Source organism: Schistocerca piceifrons, chromosome 9 (genome assembly GCF_021461385.2).
Source record: "Schistocerca piceifrons isolate TAMUIC-IGC-003096 chromosome 9, iqSchPice1.1, whole genome shotgun sequence".
NCBI lineage: Eukaryota > Metazoa > Arthropoda > Insecta > Orthoptera > Acrididae > Schistocerca > Schistocerca piceifrons.
The window spans coordinates 165504518-165524207 of NC_060146.1; the positions used below are offsets into that span (position 1 = coordinate 165504518).

Sequence of the window (19690 nt, forward strand, 5' to 3'; positions counted from 1 at the left end):
TACCGAGCTACTGAGCGTCTCTCCTGCAGAGTCTTCCACTGGAGTTTATCTATCATCTCCGTAACGCTTTCACGATTACTAAATGATCCTGTAACGAAGCGCGCTGCTCTCTGTTGGATCTTCTCTATCTCTTCTATCAACCCTATCTGGTATGAATCCCACACTGCTGAGCAGTATTCAAGTAGTGGGTGAACAAGCGTACTGTAACCTACTTCCTTTGTTTTCGGATTGCATTTCCTTAGGATTCTTCCAATGACTCTCAGTCTGACATCTGCTTTACCAACGATTAACTTTATATGATCATTCCATTTTAAATCACTCCTAATGCGTACTCCCAGATAATTTATGAAATTAACTGCTTCCAGTTGCTGACCTGCTATTTTGTAGCTAAATGATAAGGGATCTATCTTTCTATGTCAATGTGCGACATGCAGCACATTGCCAGCCACAAACCTATTGATAGGCAAAGATGTGCCAACTTCCAAAGCAGTACACTGCTACTACACTGTATTTACCTTCATATTATCCCCAATTCACCTTCCATGGTAATGAAGCATTCTTCTTACTCTACTGTATTAGCACAATAAGTAAAATATTGTTACTTGTACAGAGCGAGGTGGTGCAATAGTTAGCACACTGGACTCACATTCGGGAGGATGACAGTTCAAACCTGCGTCTGATCATCCTGATTTACCTTTCCCATGGTTTCCCTAAATCGCTTCAGGCAAATGCTGGGATGGTTCCTTTGAAAGGGTACTGGTGGCTTCCTTCCCCATCCTTCCCTAATCCGATTGGACTGATGACCTCTCTGTTTGATCCTCTTCCCTAAATCACCCAACCAACCACTGTCAATTGTGTTCTTCTCAGCAAAGGAGTTTTACTGGCCAGAGGTGTACATCAGTGACGCCACTGATTCCCCACCCACAGCTGCGAGACCCCGCGCCGGCGCTGCAGCCTGGACCTGTACTCGCGATACTCGCAGAGCCGCCTGCTGGACTGGCACGGAGAACCCGACGACCTGGACGACCTGGACAGCCCGGCCGAGGCTGACGAGGCGAGCTGCCTGTCGGCGGGCTTCCACCGGCTGCTGCACGACGACCTGCTGCCGCGCGCCGCCGCCACGGAGCTGGCGGACGTCGCTGCGGGCGACGCGGGCGCCCAAATCTTGGATACCGATGCGGACGTGGGACCCGCCTCGGACGATACGGAGGCGGTGCGGGTGCCCGCGGGCAACTTCAGCGCGGAGCTGCGCGGCCTGTCCCACTACTCGCGCTACGTGGTCCGCGTGGAGGCGTGCAACGACGGCGGCCGCTGCAGCCCGGCTGCGCTCATCACCTTCAGGTGAAAAGCTGCAGCGGCTCGCATGTGCTTTTTGTGCAGCGTCTTCCCAAAACACCACAATGGCTAAGCTCTCTAGATATAACGTAATGGAAATGTCGTGTGGCTAGGGCCTCCCGTCGGGTAGACCGTTCGCCTGGTGCAGGTCTTTCGATTTGACGCCACTTCGGCGACCTGCGCGTCGATGAGGATGAAATGATGATGATTAGGACAACACAACACCCAGTCCCTGAGCGGAGAAAATTTCCGACCCAGCCGGGAATCGAACCCGGGCCCTTAGGATTGACAGTCTGTCACGCTGACCACTCAGCTACCGGGGCGGACAGATATAACGTGATAAACACAAGTAAGCTTATAGCAATACACTGCTACTACGCTGCTGTTACCTTAAGATTTAACAGGGATTAACTCAAAGGATTTCAGCACTTGTTTTATATTATATAAAATACTATCTTAGCACCCACTGCTTCTCACGTGTAGACCTATCGTCTGCACACAGTTTTGTCTTTAATCAAATTTTTATTTGTGATCAAGTTGCAATGCCTTCTAAACTTTTCACTCTAATTAAGGCCATAGGAGCATGACCTTCTGCAGATGCACTTCTGAAGAGCGATTCTGGCAGCGGTGACATTTCCATAGAAACTTTCATTCCCAACACATATTTCTCTATATGTAACTGAGAAGTGAAATATCAATTTTCTTAGATTCAGGATTACACTTTTTTTTACAGAACTAAATACTTTCTTCATAGGGGCGACTTTCCAAAGACAGTGAAACACGTATTTTTTTATATCTCACCAAGAAGTCAATTTCAGATTTTCATAGATTTAGCTTTAAAAATGCTTTGATAATTAATTAATTTCATAAAACTTAACATTCCCTATTTCTTTCTCTAAGGCGCTCAAATTACGACAAATACTTGAACACTTTATTTCTGACCAGTAAGTCAAATACCATTTTTCATAGATGTAGCTTTAAAAATGCTTTAGTTGTTCTTTAATAATGATTTTTTTTAATTCATCGACTATTTGCCCCACTTAGTGGTTGAATTTCCAAAAATTCTAAAATACGTATTTCTTTCTTATTTCTGACTGAGAAATGACGTATCAATGTTCGAAATTCTAGCTTCAAAACTGCCTCAATTGCGACATATTTTCAAAGTGAAGGAGTCCATTTTATAGATTTTTCAGGAGAGCTATTTTAAAGTTTAGAACGTTACAGTTTCATTGGTTATTGAAACATACTTTTGTAATTTATACAGTACATTTGACAGCCTTTTCTGTAATACTCCCTAAAAGTGGAAAAAAATGTTATTAAAAATTGGACCATGTATGTCTTTTATCTGAATGTCTATTTTTTAATTCCTTTGTATAATGCACTAATTAGAGTGTAAAAGTCAGAATGTAATGTGATATTGGGATGATACTTCACTATAAAACTTCCCTGCAACTCCCTTGACAATCTCCCTTAACTCATCTTTGAGTCTAGTCATTATCGTACAGGATATTCATCACTAATCAGGTTTTATAAACAAAACTGTTTACCAATATTCTGTTTTTATTTTACTAAACTCATGTAAATTATAATGATTAATGACCCTATGTCTGAGCTTTTACATCTTTAAATCACCTGGTATACAACTACCAACAATTATTCAATAAATGGTTACAACATATACATTAAAAATATAGTTAATAGGACGTAATTTCAGGTATCAGCATAAATCACAGTTTTTATAACCCACAGTCTTCATTTCTCACTTTTTACTTATTACAGACAAATAACATAAAACGTTTTCGTAAATTCACTGCCGGAAAGGAATATTTGTTTAGTGCTCTTCGGCCCCTGTGTCACAGAACACCTTCAGTTCTTGCAGATCACGATATTTTTCCTCGGTGATAGGTAGCAGTCCTGAAACATTGGACATGCGACCTCATATTAGCATGGTACCTCAATAGGTTTGTTATAATAAAGTAGGACATGCTATTTCACACACTGTTATGATCTAGTTTCATTTAATTACTGTGACTAAAGTCTTTACCAGCCTACCCTCGTAACAGGGTGAAGGGAATAAAAAATCTCCTTCTGCAAGTTCTGGTTCCTCTTCCATTCGTCCAGCAGGAGCAGTAATAACTGATGTGATCCAAGATCCGTTGTGCCACGATCTATGATAAGCCTTGGATGGTGACATTCTGTCTTCATCTCCTTAATAATTTGCGATGGGAATGGACATTTTGGTCGAAATATGGGTTGCAAGAAACGGTCCAGTCACGTATCATTGCGCAATCAACTTCAACAACCTGAAAAGGATTGGGTTTTGGACGCGCTTTAATTATCTCTGTCCAGTCCTTTGGGAGCTCAGCTTTTGTTTTACGTCTGATGAGGCCCATGTCTTTACCACTTTCCAGGTATGATGTCCTCTTACTGGTAATGCTACACGAATTGATTCAAATCGCTTTGCATAATGGAGAAGCTAATGGATGAACTTGAAGAGGGTGTAGTTTTTGTTTTGACCACCACATGAGTCATAGAAGATTTCCAAATTTTTAACCTCAGGATCCAGAAAGGAAGTAACATAATGATGCAGGAAAGAAACTACTTCATTTGAGCCTTTCTTCCCTATAGTTTCAGGATAAACATGAAACACTGCATTACTGTCTGATGGTCGATGTATGTCAAACAGATATAGAGAAAGCGGTCACTTACATTAGACAATGTTGGTGCTGATGTTTGGACATGGATGATTTCGTTGGAAATCCATACATATCGATTCTGTGTTTGTAAACTTTCTGCTTCTCTGCCGAGATTGTCTTTAATTCTGATGGAATGCATCAGCTTTTCCGCGGTGCAGTTCATATTCAATCTCCTCTCTCTTAGTATTACTTTGAACGTCTGATCTTTCTTTCCATCTGTCGCATGTGTGAGTTGTGCCTCTAGAGCATTGAAAGTTACAGAAAACTTATCACACGTACTGCATGTATCACTTCGAGGGAAACCGAATGAGCTGGCCGGAGTGGTCGAGCGGTTCTAAGCGCTACAGTCTGGAACCACGCGACTGTTACGGTCGCAGGTTCGAATCCTGCCTCGGGCATGGATGTGTGTGACGTCCTTAGGTTAGTTAGGTTTAGGTAGTTCTAAGTTCTAGGGGGCTGATGACCTCAGAAGTTAAGTCCCATAGTGCTCAGAGCCATTTGAAACCGAATGAGATATTAAATTTTGTATTAAATATTTTACGATAAGTTTCATATGATACGGAACACGTAGAATATGTCTTTTGGAACATCTTGAACATCTTCTTGATTGTGCGTTCTTCAGGCAAATACAGTTTCTGTGTTTCATTTATGTTGTAATGACTGGACCGTCATTTAAATGACTTGATGTGAGCGCAGGCTTTTTGCTCTGTTTCTGTTGAAAGCTTATGAAACTGGTTTCCGTGTTTCCCTCGTTTATTAACTGGCCCATGGCTTCATTTTTTAAGGAAGTCCTGATAGTTTCTAATCCTTTCTTTGAAATATCATGCAGTGATATAAAGGCCTTTTGACTAACAGACAATTCTGTCACAGTATTGTCTCTCATTATTCTGACCTTATAATTAAATGTATAATTACGCAAAGCAGCTGCTGTCTCATCTCCGTAGGGCCTTTGGCGTTGTACATTGTCAACAGAAATCAGTCCTGTCAGGTGACAACTTTGCTCATTTCACTTCTTCAGCAAACTGAAATTAGATATTAATGTAGACTTCAGTTAGCAAATCAGTACAATTGTTCTTGCAGTTACAATGCTCTCCTACTTCATGTGACATTGTTCTTAGCTTTTTATATACTTCAGATTGTCTACCATAGCTCTGTCTTTTTCTGGACTTACCACTGTAGCTTGACTCTGGATATTCCATCGCCAATTGAAACACCGACCTCAGTTGGATTTTACAAGAAATTCAATTCTATCTGCCACACCACAAAGCGCTGAAGCGATTATCAAGGCTGCTCTATGTAGCACAAATCACGGCACGAAATTCAGTTCCACCATAGCGCAAGGCAAAGAAGCTAATGTCAAATCTGCTTCGACAATACATAAAACAGATCAACAACGATATTGCATTTAACAATGTCAACAATGAGACTTCCACAAAAGCTGACAAAAAAATCAATACAGTTCAGAAATCCGCACCTGATGGACTTCAGCCTTTCTGTCCGAGTATTGGACGGACTTGAACCGTTTTCTCCGTGTATACCATGTTTTAATCTAGCTGCAACTCCGTGACTGTACCCATCACGTTCATTTAAGTTCACCCTACTCAAAATACATCTGATGAACTTCATAAAGATTCCACTAACCCATTTTCGTGAGATTTGGACTTAACCCCTTCTTTCCGTGTAGTCTTCACATTATTTTCAGCCGAAAATGGCCGACAAAAAAAAGTGTTTCATTACTTATTGAAGGCCACTCGTCTGTTATACCATACTCACACAAGTTCTTGTATATTCCTGGCCTCCTTAGGCTGAAGTCGTCTTGTAGAAGACCCAACATGATTTGCGTTGAAGCTTTAGGGCGGGAGAGGCATTTTACTCACTGTTTCTTGAAGAGACTACCGACCTGGCACGACACACAGAATAACACAAGAAAACCATCCCAGTGGAGTTGTCCATCTATTCTGGTTCTTCTTGATGTTTAACACATGCTGGCAGAAACGCAAGACCAATATGCTTATCGGATCACCGGTTTTGGACAAAGACAGGGTGTAGATGACTGACAAGCTCTCTGGATCTCAGATAACTCTAGCCCTAAGGGTGAGAGTCCATAATACACCACTGCATTTGGGTGCATGATGGGTGCCAGCTGGCTTGTGTTGCTTTACAAAACACACTGTCACACAAGGTACCATTTCTTTATTACAAACCATTAGATCCAGAAACGGGAAATCTTTAAATGTTCTAAAACTGTCGGAAGCGTTGCAGACCCATGCTGCCCAATGTAGGCATTCGACAAAGGTACTCTATCGAAGAACATTTAGGTTTGGAAACCGCCGATTGAACTACTTTGTCCTCAAAGTCTTCCATAGAAAGGTTAGCTACTTAAGGAGACAGTGGGCTACCCAAAACAACACCGTCAGTTTACTCTAAACGTTGGTTGTTGAATAAAGAATGAGTCAAGGTAAGCGCCTGTTCTACAAGATGTCAGGTGTCCTCTTCCAGCTTAGCTCCTGTGAGTTCCCTGAATCGATCAGTGACTCTCTGGTGGACAGAGACCATATCAAAAGTCACTAATACGTAAGTTCGTTAAATGTGCGATTTCTTGAGCTCCGTGCAGTATTTTCTGAATTTCGAATATGATGGTAGCACAGGGCTTCAAATAGAAGCCAAATGTTTCGCTATGTGGTATGTTGGCGCTCCAAGAGTTTTAGACGTGGTGTCTAAAATTATGATTCTTTGCTACTTTGAGAAAAACGTACAGGACCACAATTGATGAAACCGAGAAAACTCGATCTTCGAAATTTGATGTCCGCAATGAATTCAGTGTAGTATCAAAAAACCATCCAATGCACAATAACCAGTCATGAGCTCATTGCCAAGAGATGGTCCAGACACATGAGTGACATTGGTCAATGCGTGTTATTCACACACTGCACTGGGAATCTACCACATGATAAATACGTGGTGTCATCAAGATTCCACACCTATGATTCCCATTCCCCAGTTGTTCCACGTTAGCTGACACAGTGTGAGGAATTCCTAGCGCTACTGAAATGTCGCACATAGGCTTTCCCTTTCATAGTTGTTCTGTGTGAGCTGACACAGCAGGAGTAATTCTCTGAGTCATCTAGAGGGTGCCCAGGAAATAGGGACGAGTGTTAAAGTGATACAGAAAATACAAAATTGATTGAAAATGTAATATTTTTAACAAACACATTAAGTTATTTCTAGCACCATGTATGAAAACTTATATCCTCCATTTAATCACGCAGGACCATACGTCAATGAGCAATGCGCGTTCATTAAATTTCTTGATGACGCTTTCACAAATATCTAGTGGGATGGCGCTAATAACCATTTTAATTTCATCCTACAATCGGTGTTATGGTTTGTTCAAGTACACTTTTGATTTTACAAATCCCCCCCCCCCGAAAAAGTCACAAGGCGTAAGATCTCATGATCTGGCAGTCAGTTCCTCGTTACCAAGAAAAGAGACAATTTTTTGAGGAAACGTTTCACTGAGCAGAGTAATCGTTTAACGGAATGTGTGACATGATGCACCATCTCGCTGAAACCAAAATCGTCATTTTCATCAATAAGATGGAAAAACCATTCAGAACGGTAACGATCGCTCCCACAGTGACGGCAGCTCCATCATCGTTCTCAAAGAAGTGCTGGTCGACCACTGCTCCTGCCCAGAATTCACACCACACAGTCGTGCATTGTGGATGCATCTCAACTTCCACAGTCACTCGCGGATATTCGTAACCCCAAATTCTGCAGTTCTGTTTATCGACGTACCCACTGAGCAAATAGATGTCTGTTTCCATGATCTGCAGGCTTCAACTCCTGTGTAAGTCGAATCTTGTACGCATGCATTTTCAGATATTTTGAAAGTATTTCATGCAGTGAAGTTGGTGATAAATTCAGCTGAGCTCGTCGGCGAACCGATTTTCTGGGGCTTACGGTCACATTGTTATGCACGACAGCAATGCTTTCTTGTGTTGGAACACAACGCGGTCGTCCTGTTTTCTTAACGTCTGAAACAGAAACCGTGTTCCCAAACTTCCAGATCAACTTCTGAACTAATGTTTCGGTTGGAGTTCCATTACTCCCGAGCGTCACACGCAATTCACGAACGGTTGCCGTTGGTCCTTCACTGTTTGTCTATCACTTGGATATGTTGCTCAGTTCTCGTCAGCTCCATGACAAAAATAAACATCAAACAACAATGCACAGAAAATCTATCAGACTACTAATGGGAAGGATTTCAGATGACAAACACGAAAAAACCACGGCTGCCAACCGTCGCATGACAAAATGGCTCATAATTCAAATTCGTCCTTACTTCCTGAACACCCAATAGATGCCACACCTAGGCTTCTTTTTCCCAAGTCGTTGTGTGTCAGGCGACACAGTATGAGGAATTCTTGATGTCATCGAAATGCCCCAACTAGGCTTGCCTTTCACTGATTCTTCCATGTCAGCTGACATGCAATGAGGTGTTCTCTATGTCATAGAGATGCCACACCTAGGCTTGTCACTCCCTGGTTGTTCCATGTTCGTTGAGACTGAATGAGGAATTCCCAATGCTGAGATGCCCAACCCTAGCTTCCCATTCCCAAGTTGTTCCCGTGTCAGCTGTTGCAGTATGAGGAGTTCTCAGCGTCATCGAGATGCCGAGCCCAGGCTTCCCATTCCCCAGTTGTTTTCTGACTGGTAGTGCAGTGCGCTCGTTCCGTGTTTACAGGACAGCAGCACGGAGGGAAGCGGATGCCGTCGAGGACGCCCACGTGGTGTCGGCCTCGTGGGAGGAGGTGCGCCTCCAGTGGCGTGGACCGGCAGCCCCCAATGGGGCGCTGCTGGCCTACAACGTGGAGTGGGGCCGTGGGGACCAGCGTGCTGGCCACCAGTGCCAGCCTGTGAGGGTCTCCGGCAACCAGTCCGCAGCGTGGTAGGTACCCGAGCCCTGTCGCTATATTTGGTAATGGCAGCAAGGCTTCGTAAGATGAGTCGACCTTGGAAAAGCGCCCAACACTGTAAAATGGTGCAGAATATTTGAAAACCTTGGGAAAGTAGGTGAAAACTTAGGGAAAGATGGTCAATATAAAATGGTTCAAATGGCTCTGAGCACTATGGGACTCAACATCTGAGGTCATCAGTCCCCTAGACTTAGAACTACTTAAACCTAACTAACCTAAGGATATCACACACATCCATGCCGTGGCAGGATTCGAACCTGCGACCGTAGCAGCAGCGCGGTTCTGGACTGAAGCACCTAGAACCGCTTTCCCACAGCGGCCGGCATGGTCAATATACAATATGTTTGAGAATTAAGAGGTAACAATAAGAATGGAATACCTGGAATGAAGTCCTTAGGTTAAAAATTTTTGAAAATAAGCGATACAGTCTTTTGCTCCTACGAGGGGCGTTTGAAAAGTCTGTGTAAAAATAAAAACTACTTACATGTTTGGGGTAAACTTTTTTATTTTTCGACATAGTCTCCTTTTAGACTTATACACTTCGTCCAATGCTGTTCTAATTTGTTGATCCCTTCCGAATAATAGGAATTGTCCAAGTCTGCGAAATAGTTAATAGTTGGTGCTATTACCTCCTCGTTTAAATAAAATCATTGTCCTGCCAGCCATTTCTTCAAATTGGGGAACAAATATTAGACGGAGGGAGACAAGTCTGGAGAATAGGGGGGATGTGAAACGAGTTGGAATCCTGTTTCCATTCATTTTGGGACCACAACTGCTGAGGTGTGTGCTGGTGCATTGTCGTGATGGAAAAGGACATTTTTGCGGTTCAATCGCCGGCGTTTTTCTTGCAGCTCGGTTTTCAAACGGTCCAATAACGAAGAATAACATACACTTGTAACAGTTTTACCCTTTCCCAGATACTCGATGAGGATTATCCCTTTCCAATCCCGAAAGACAGTCACCATAACCTTTCCGGCCGAAGGAATGGTTTTCACCTTTTTTGGTGCAGCTTCTCCACTGGTAACCCATTGTTTAGTTTGTTGTTTGGTCTCAGGATTACAGTAATGTATCCATGTTTCATCCACAGTGACGAAACGACGCTTAAAGTACTGCGGATACTTCCTGAACACCTGCAAACCATCCTTGGAACACTTCACACGAATTGGTTTTTGGTCAAGCGTGAGCAATCGCGGAACCCATCTTGCGGATAGCTTTTTCATGTCCAAATGTTTATGCAAAATATTATGTACCAGTTCATTAGAGATACCCACAACACTAGCAATCTCACGCACCTTAACTCTTCTATCATCCATCACCCTATAATGGATTTTATCAACGATTTCTAGACTCGTAACCTCCACAGGGCGTCCAGAACGTTCAACATCACTTGTGCCCACATTGCCACTCCGAAAATTTTGAAACCACTTATAAACTGTTCTAATCGAAGGTGCAGAGTCACCGTAATGCTTATCAAGCTTCTCTTTAGTCTCCTATGGCGTTTTGCCTTTCCTAAAGTAATATTTCATCACCACACGAAATACTTTTTCGTCCTTTTTTTGACAATCATTCGACTTCCTTGATTCACATGAATGCCAAACACAAAGAAATAGACCAATAAGGCTGAAACTTGGTGTGCGATCTTTCCAAAGATGCTACTAACTAGACTTGGCCACTGTTTCTATGTTTCGATACAGTATATCGATACGTGGAACTGTTTCAGTGTTTCGGAACGGCTGTGGTTCACTGTTTCAAAACAGTGGTGTTTCATTCCGCCCCTGTCTCGGATATCCGGACCAGATTCGATCTCGAGCCAGACACAGAAACTGTATCGTTGTTTCAAAATAAGGCTGTTTCAGTCCACCTGTGCTTGGAACGGACTGATTGTATCGAAACAGTGATGTTTCATTCCGCTCTGTGTCGGACGAGATTCCGGCTCGGCACAGGTACTGAAACACAACATACCACTTCGTGAAACACTTTCAATAGTGTCGAAATCGTTTTGACAAGCAATAGCATGAAGCTTAAGACATCCGAAAATAAAGCTTCGTTTCTAGATGATTGTCCTATTCCGAAATGGCGTAACATTTGCTTTATAAACATTAACCGCCGGCCGAAGTGGCCATGCGGTTAAAGGCGCTGCAGTCTGGAACCGCAAGACCACTACGGTCGCAGGTTCGAATCCTGCCTCGGGCATGGATATTTGTGTTGTCCTTAGGTTTAACTAGTTCTAAGTTCTAGGGGACTAATGACCTCAGCAATTGAGTCCCATAGTGCTCAGAGCCATTTGAAACATTAACCAAACAATAAAACAACGCATACTATTCACATTCAAAATAATAAATATGTGAAAATCATTCAGATAAATTACACTTTTTTTATAACATACGTTTCTCTGTTCAAGTACAGTAATCATATTAAGAAACGCAAGTAAGCCTAGAACATTTTGAATTAAAAAAAGGCGTAGAGTGACTGTTATTATACATATACATAAATTTAATGTAGGTACAATTGCAAGCAATCTGTTTGACATATCAGTGATAGTGTAATGGTGAACGGGAAGGGCTAGGAAGCATGGTGAATTTATAGTAACGGTTCGAAACACCTTGAAAGACAAAAATTTTTCTGTTATATTTTGTTATTTATTCGAATTATTTGGCATTATTTGTGAGTCTATAGTCACTGTGCCTATTATCCACAATGATTCCCTTTGTGTGCATGGGAATTAGCAGGATGGGTATATTCCCATACTAGCGGAATGTGGGAATCCCAGTACCATATCCGTTGTTTCTGCAGTTCGCTCCCACCTCCAGTTCCGTTCGTGGTGGTTCTTCTGTCTTCAGCTATGGCTGTCCTCAGCCAATTGAAAAGTATGAAAGTCACACGACACGAAAGCAGCGCATTTGCTGCATGAAATACGAAACCGCCAAGACACCTAGGTGATAGTTTCATACTTTCTGCGATATGATTAGCGCTCTCGCACCTCATTTGTGTTTATATGGACATACCTATACAGTAGACATTCAAGATGATAAAATGTCTAGGTTTATTAGATTTCAAAACACAAACCGTTTCTCTGTTTCGAAACAGCGTATCGAAACATTACATTGTACTGTTTCATTTGTTTCGAAACAGTTACGTGTTTCAGTTTGCCCATCTCTACTACTAACTAAACATGACCTCGATACGAGCCGGTGGTCCCATCTCTCGGACTTTGCACGAACTTGATGACGATACGCGCTTAATTGTCGAGCCTAAAGTTTATCATCCTTGTCAGACAGGGAGTCACAAATCCTGTCTCCAGTGAAATGTAGTAAAGAACAATCATTGCCCAAGGAACGGGTACTAAATATAATTACGTACATAGAAGATCTTCCGCATCATAGTGAAAAAACAGTTAGAATAAGCCCGCAGCAATGTGACTGTGTAGCGTGTAAGAAAAACTACGGATATTCAAGGGGGGCAGGACGCACTTGTTACAGAGACTGATGTTTGCGTGTTTCAGAGAAGCTCGATACAATTTACAGGATCTGCATGGTAGCGACCTACAACGATATGTACATCAAATTGAGCGGGACGTAGATTTCAGTGATTTGAAGGGAAACAGTGTGTGGTTGCATAAGATCAAACATTGCTACATAGCTGGAATACGTAATACACTCCTGGAAATTGAAATAAGAACACCGTGAATTCATTGTCCCAGGAAGGGGAAACTTTATTGACACATTCCTGGGGTCAGATACATCACATGATCACACTGACAGAACCACAGGCACATAGACACAGGCAACAGAGCATGCACAATGTCGGCACTAGTACAGTGTATATCCACCTTTCGCAGCAATGCAGGCTGCTATTCTCCCATGGAGACGATCGTAGAGATGCTGGATGTAGTCCTGTGGAACGGCTTGCCATGCCATTTCCACCTGGCGCCTCAGTTGGACCAGCGTTCGTGCTGGACGTGCAGACCGCGTGAGACGACGCTTCATCCAGTCCCAAACATGCTCAATGGGGGATAGATCCGGAGATCTTGCTGGCCAGGGTAGTTGACTTACACCTTCTAGAGCACGTTGGGTGGCACGGGATACATGCGGACGTGCATTGTCCTGTTGGAACAGCAAGTTCCCTTGCCGGTCTAGGAATGGTAGAACTATGGGTTCGATGACGGTTTGGATGTACCGTGCACTATTCAGTGTCCCCTCGACGATCACCAGTGGTGTACGGCCAGTGTAGGAGATCGCTCTCCACACCATGATGCCGGGTGTTGGCCCTGTGTGCCTCGGTCGTATGCAGTCCTGATTGTGGCGCTCACCTGTACGGCGCCAAACACGCATACGACCATCATTGGCACCAAGGCAGAAGCGACTCTCATCGCTGAAGACGACACGTCTCCATTCGTCCCTCCATTCACGCCTGTCGCGACACCACTGGAGGCGGGCTGCACGATGTTGGGGCGTGAGCGGAAGACGGCCTAACGGTGTGCGGGACCGTAGCCCAGCTTCATGGAGACGGTTGCGAATGGTCCTCGCCGATACCCCAGGAGCAACAGTGTCCCTAATTTGCTGGGAAGTGGCGGTGCGGTCCCCTACGGCACTGCGTAGGATCCTACGGTCTTGGCGTGTATCCGTGCGTCGCTGCGGTCCGGTCCCAGGTCGACGGGCACGTGCACCTTCCGCCGACCACTGGCGACAACATCGATGTACTGTGGAGACCTCACGCCCCACGTGTTGAGCAATTCGGCGGTACGTCCACCTGGCCTCCCGCATGCCCACTATACGCCCTCGCTCAAAGTCCGTCAACTGCACATACGGTTCACGTCCACGCTGTCGCGATGGAGCTCCGTATGCCACGGCAAACTGGCTGACACTGACGGCGGCGGTGCACAAATGCTGCGCAGCTAGCGCCATTCGACGGCCAACACCGCGGTTCCTGGTGTGTCCGCTGTGCCGTGCGTGGATCATTGCTTGTACAGCCCTCTCGCAGTGTCCGGAGCAAGTATGGTGGGTCTGACACACCGGTGTCAATGTGTTCTTTTTTCCATTTCCAGGAGTGTATAATGAAATCTCAAACAAAGCGTCAACTTGACAATTCACAGCAAACTGTGGAATCGGGCCGAAAATTTGTAGATGAGCTTAAAAAACTTATCCCATCGTTCAGTAAGGAATTTTTCAGCTCCGACTATTCGGGATTTGAAGAGGAAATGTATGTGAAAGGAACCCTGGAAATTAGAGGTAGAGGTACCAAAAGAATTGTAGCAAGTTTAACTAGCATCAGAGCCTAACTCATTCGTATACAATTATGCCGAGTGTTACTCGGGATAGTAATTTATTTATTTATACTTCAAGTTCTGTAGTACCAAATTTAGGAGCAAATCTCCAAGGTCATGGAACGGGTTAGTACATGAAATTGTAACGTAAAAGTAATAACAGATAAAAATAAAATGCTTATCAACCCAAAGAAAGTCAGTCCTTGCGTTTAAGTAAACGCAGTCAACAATACAAAAAGAATTAGCTTAATTTTTCAAGTAACTCCTCGACAGAATAGAAGGAATAACCCATGAGGAAATTCTTAGTCTCGATTTGAAAGCGCGTAGATTACCGCTAAGATTTTTGAATTCGAGTGGTTGCTTATTGAAAATGGATGGAGCGATATAATGAACACCTTTCTGGACAAGAGTTAAGGAAGTACGATCCAAATACACGTTTGATTTCTGCCGAGTATTAACTGAGTGAAAGTTGCTTATTCTTGGGAATCAGCTAATATTGTTAACAAGAAATGACAGTAAGGATTATATATATAGAGATACCAATGTCAAAATTCCCAGACCCGTGAACAGGGGTCGACAAGAGGTTCGTGAACCCACACCACTTATTGCCCGAGCCGTCCGTTTCTAAGCCAAAAATATCCTTTTATAATGGGAAGAGTTACCCCAAAATATAATACCATACGACGTAAACGAATGAAAATAAGAAAAGTAGACTAATTTTCGTGTCGAACGATCACTGACTTCAGATACCTTTCGAATAGTAAAAATGGCAGCATCAAGTCTTTGAAGAAGACCCTCAACGTGGGCTTTCCACACCAGTTTACTATCTATCTGAACAGCTAGAAATTTGAACTGTTCACTTTCACTGATCATATGCCCAGTCTGTGAAAATCTGGCTGGAAAGTTATTTATTGTGCTGCAAGAAGTTGGAGACGCTCTGCCCTCAACGATTCTTTCCCGTATGTGTGATCTTGCGAGGGCAGTAGGGAATATTCACGTCACAGCAAGCAAGGCAGGGAGCTACAAGTATGGTATGAGCACTGCTTTTGGCAAGGACGTGGTCAAAATTAATCACTTTTGCTTGGTTCGTGTCTGCGTAGAAGAATCATACTCATTTAGAGCAAATTACTCTTCCTGAAAAGTAAGTGACATTGCAGTTCATACCACCTGGAACAAATGTACAAATTCAGCCTGTGGATGTTTGCTGTTTCCGTGCCTACAAGACATATTATCGCACTATCTGCACCTACGCCTTAAATGATGAACACTTTCACGATAGCCGGCCGGAGTGGCCGTGCGGTTCTAGGCGCTGCAGTCTGGAGCCGAGCGACCGCTACGGTCGCAGGTTCGTATCCTGCCTCGGGCATGGATGTGTGTGATGTCCTTAGGTTAGTTAGGTTTAATTAGTTCTAAGTTCTAGGCGACTGATGACCTCAGAAGTTGTCGCATAGTGCTCAGAGCCATTTGAACCATTTTTGAACTTTCACGATAAGCTCCACGATAAACTGTTTCGCATTGGTTGCGTGCCATCATATTCCATCAGCTCTCATTATCCCGTTACATAAATATCATTCTATATGCGTTCTTTAGGAGTGGATACCTAGCTGAATGTCGTGCACGGTTTGTAACTCCCTGGGAGTTCACCTTCGATCTTGATGGTGCGAATCTTTGTGATCACTGTGACGCACCATTTTTCATTCGGCGTCCATGGCGATAATTAATGGTTTGTTTTGAACAGTTCTTGAATGTCGGCAGTGTTCTTTTTGTCTAGTGTTATACAAACACAGCACAGAAGGTCGATCTCTGCACGTCCCAGACACTCATTTTCTGTCGCCCAGCTGATGCACATGGCGAGTCATTAGCAACTAATATTTTTCCTGTCGTAACTGTTAACACGACACTTTCAAATGAGCTCAAGTAAAGATTGAACTTGCGACCTCGCGTTCAAGGGGTTCCTTGTGAGCAGCAAACTCTGTAATTACTTGAAGCTGCGTATGGAGGGCTACGTTCGGTAAACCGCGAGACTAAACCGTAACAGTCTGCACTGCGTGGTTCGCTATTTGGTGAAGGAGAAGCCTGCTTACCTAACGTCTTCTAAAGGTGTTTCGTTGTCCCCGGTAGAATTCTGCTCTGTAAGTCCGTCCTACAACGTTAACTACTTTACACAATGAAAGTAACTGCAGTCAGATCGATAAGGTTGTACTGTAATAGTACTCAAAGTCTTTGATTTAAGAAAACCAATTACCACCTTATTAATTCATCCTAATTTGTGAAATAAGAAAAACAGTTATCCCTGGCAATATGGAAAATTATCGCCTCGAGACAGCCAGTAGAAATCTATAAGTCAGTGTTACGTTTGCAATGTCTAATATCAATACAGAGCACCGCAACTATTATAACTAAGATCACTGTCTGTTTGTTGATAGTTATTTAAGATCGCATCAAACGTTGCCCAAGACACTTTTAACATCTACACACAACAACAAAGTTTTGCATCACCTCGGTTCCGAGAGTTCCAAAACCTGTACAGAAAATTTGAATATAGATCAACACATACATCATTTCCGACCTTTTTATTGCTCATGAAAACCACACATTACGTGTTGTACCACCATACAGCGAGACCTTCAGAGGTGGTGGTCCACATTGCTGTACACACCAGTACCTCTAATACCCAGTGGCACATCGTCTTGCATTGATGCATGCCTGTATTCATCGTGACATACTACCCACAAGTTCATCAAGGCACTGTTAGTCCAGATTGTCCCACTTCTTAACGGTGATTCGGCGTAGATCCCTCAGAGTGATTGCTGGATCAGGTCGTCCATAAACGGCCCTTTTCAATCTGTTCCAGGCATGTTCGATAGGGTTCATGTCAGGAGAACATGCTGGCCACTCTAGTTGAGCGATGTCGTTATCCTGAAGGAAGTCATTCAGAAGATATGCACGATGGGGTCGCGAATGGTCGTCCATGAATACGAATGCCTCGCTAATATGCTGCCGGTATGGTTGCACTATCGGTCGGAGGATGGCATTCACATATCGCACAGCCGTTACGGAACCTTCAATGACCACCAGCGGCGTACGTCGGCCCCACGTAATGCCACCCCAAAACAGCAGGGGACCTCCACCTTGCTGCACTCGTTGGACAGTGAGTCTAAGGCGTTCAGCCTGACTGGGTTGCCACCAAACACCTCTCCGACGATCGTCTGGCTGAAAGCATGTGCGACACTCATCGGTGAAGAGAACGTGATGCCAATCCTGAGCGGTACATTCGTTTTGTTGTTGGGCCCATCTGTACCGCGCTGCATGGCGTTGTGGTTGGAAAGATGGGCCTCGCCATGTACATCAGGAGTGACGTTGTGCATCATGCAGCCTATTGCGCACAGTTTGAGTCGTAACACGACGTCCTGTGGCTGCACGAAAAGCATTATTCAACATGGTGGCGTTGCTGTCAGGGTTCCTCCGAGCCATAATCCGTAGGTAGCGGTTATCAACTGCAGTAGTAGCCCTTAGGCGACCTGAGCGAGGCATGTCATCGACACTTTCTGTCTCTCCGTGTCTCCTCCATGTCAGAACAATATGACTTTCGTTCACTCTGAGAGGCCTGGACACTTCCCTTGTTGAGAGCCCTTCCTGGCACAAAGTAACAATGTGGACGAGTTCGAACTGCGGTATTGACCTAGGCATTGTTGAACTACAGACAACACGAGCCGTGTACCTCCTTCTTGGTGGAATGACTGGAACTGATCGTCTATCGGACCCCATCTGTCTAATAGGTGCTGCTCATGCGTGGTTGTTGACATCTTTGAGCGGGTTTAGTGACATCCCTGAACAGTCAAAGGGACTGTGTCTATGGTACAATATCCACAGCCAACGTCGAAATTCTTCCAATCCATATGTGGCATACAGCAAACCAGTGCTTAACAGTATTGTATAAAAACAATCTTTGTTGCAATTTTATTTTTTTATTTTTCAACGACGCGTTTCGTCTTATTTAGGCATCTTCAAGTTATCTTTTCTAGATGGAAGATAGAGGCACCAAGATCTGCATAACGCGTTCCCGTTCACAGGAGCGAGCCCCCATCTTACTCTGTTATGTGTCATTGAAAAATAAAAAAATTAAAATTGCAACCAAGACTGTTTTTAACCAATACAGTCAACGTCTATCTTCAGGAGTTCTAGGAACTGGGGTGATGCAAAACCTTTTTGTTTGTAAGGTAAACCTTTGTAACATCACGAAGCACTACTTAATGATAGCATGTGCATTGAAGAGCCAAAGAAACTGGTACACCTGCCTAGTATCATGTAAGGCCTCTGGGAGCACACAGAAGTGCTGCAACACGACATGTCATGGTCTCGACTAATGTCTGAAGTAGTGCTGCATGGAATTGACACCATAAATCTAGAAGGGCTGTCCATAAATCTGTAAGAGTACGAGGGGGTAAGCTTAAGACATAGCTCTCACAAACTGCCAGCAAACTGACCATTGTATGTGGAGGAAGAAAATGCGTTCCCACTCTCTGGCCAATTCTACACCTTAGGGTCTTCCAGCCAATGGCATCACACAGCTCTTTCTTCCCAGGATTGTGGTAATGTGACATGCCACTGCTTATGTTCCCAGGGAGGAGTACACGCTGAAAGGCCTGCGACCAGGGGAGTACTGGGTGCGGGTTGCTTCCATCACGCTGGCTGGCCTGGGCCCCTACTGCGACCACATTCCGTTTACAGTGCCACCACCGGCAGCGGATAAATCTGGCAACGGTGCAGGTATTGGCGGTGGGGGTTCAGGTGACGGAGGTGGGAACTACAGGGAGGACGGGCCTGGGGGCAGAGCAGGCGCTAGTGGCGGCTCGGACTCAGCGTCGAACACGACTCGCACCGCACTGACTGCAGTAGGGGTGGCGGCGGCGCTGCTGGCGGTGGGGGCGGGAGCCACACTGCTGCTATGGTGGCGCTGCCTGGCCGCCAGGAGGGACGTGCTGCTCGCCACCGTCAACCCGGAGTACATCAGCCTCGCCAAGTGAGTACCCAGTAGGCTGGCGCCCCATACACACACACACACACACACACACACACACACACACACACACACTACAAATACACTGAACGAATGTCGTAGGATAGACACACAATACTGTGTGGGGCCTTCTCTGGCCCTGTGGACTGCAGTGGGACACCATGGAAATGTTCACCCTGATAGCTGAGTGGTCAGCATGATGGATTGCCGACCTATGGGCCTGGGTTCGATTCCCGGCTTGGTCAGGGATTTTCTGCACTTAGGGACTAGGTGTTGTCTTCATCATCATTTCATCCCCATATGGTGCGCAGGTCGCCCAATGTAGCGTCGAATGTAATAAGACCTACGTCAAGGCCGCTGGACCTCCCCTGTAAGGGGCCTCCTGGCCATGGAAATG

The 19690-nt window shown here is 44.5% G+C and overlaps 1 protein-coding gene across 1 annotated transcript in view; it reads left to right on the forward strand.

Annotated features, from left to right (window-relative positions):
• Window positions 1-19690, forward strand: part of LOC124716810 (insulin receptor-related protein-like) — a 162128-nt gene that overhangs the window by 93374 nt on the left and 49064 nt on the right. The window contains exons 10-12 of the mRNA XM_047243360.1: window positions 928-1341; window positions 8779-8982; window positions 18898-19296. Of these exons, the coding sequence (XP_047099316.1) occupies window positions 928-1341; window positions 8779-8982; window positions 18898-19296 (1017 nt within the window). The remainder of the gene's footprint in view (window positions 1-927; window positions 1342-8778; window positions 8983-18897; window positions 19297-19690) is intronic.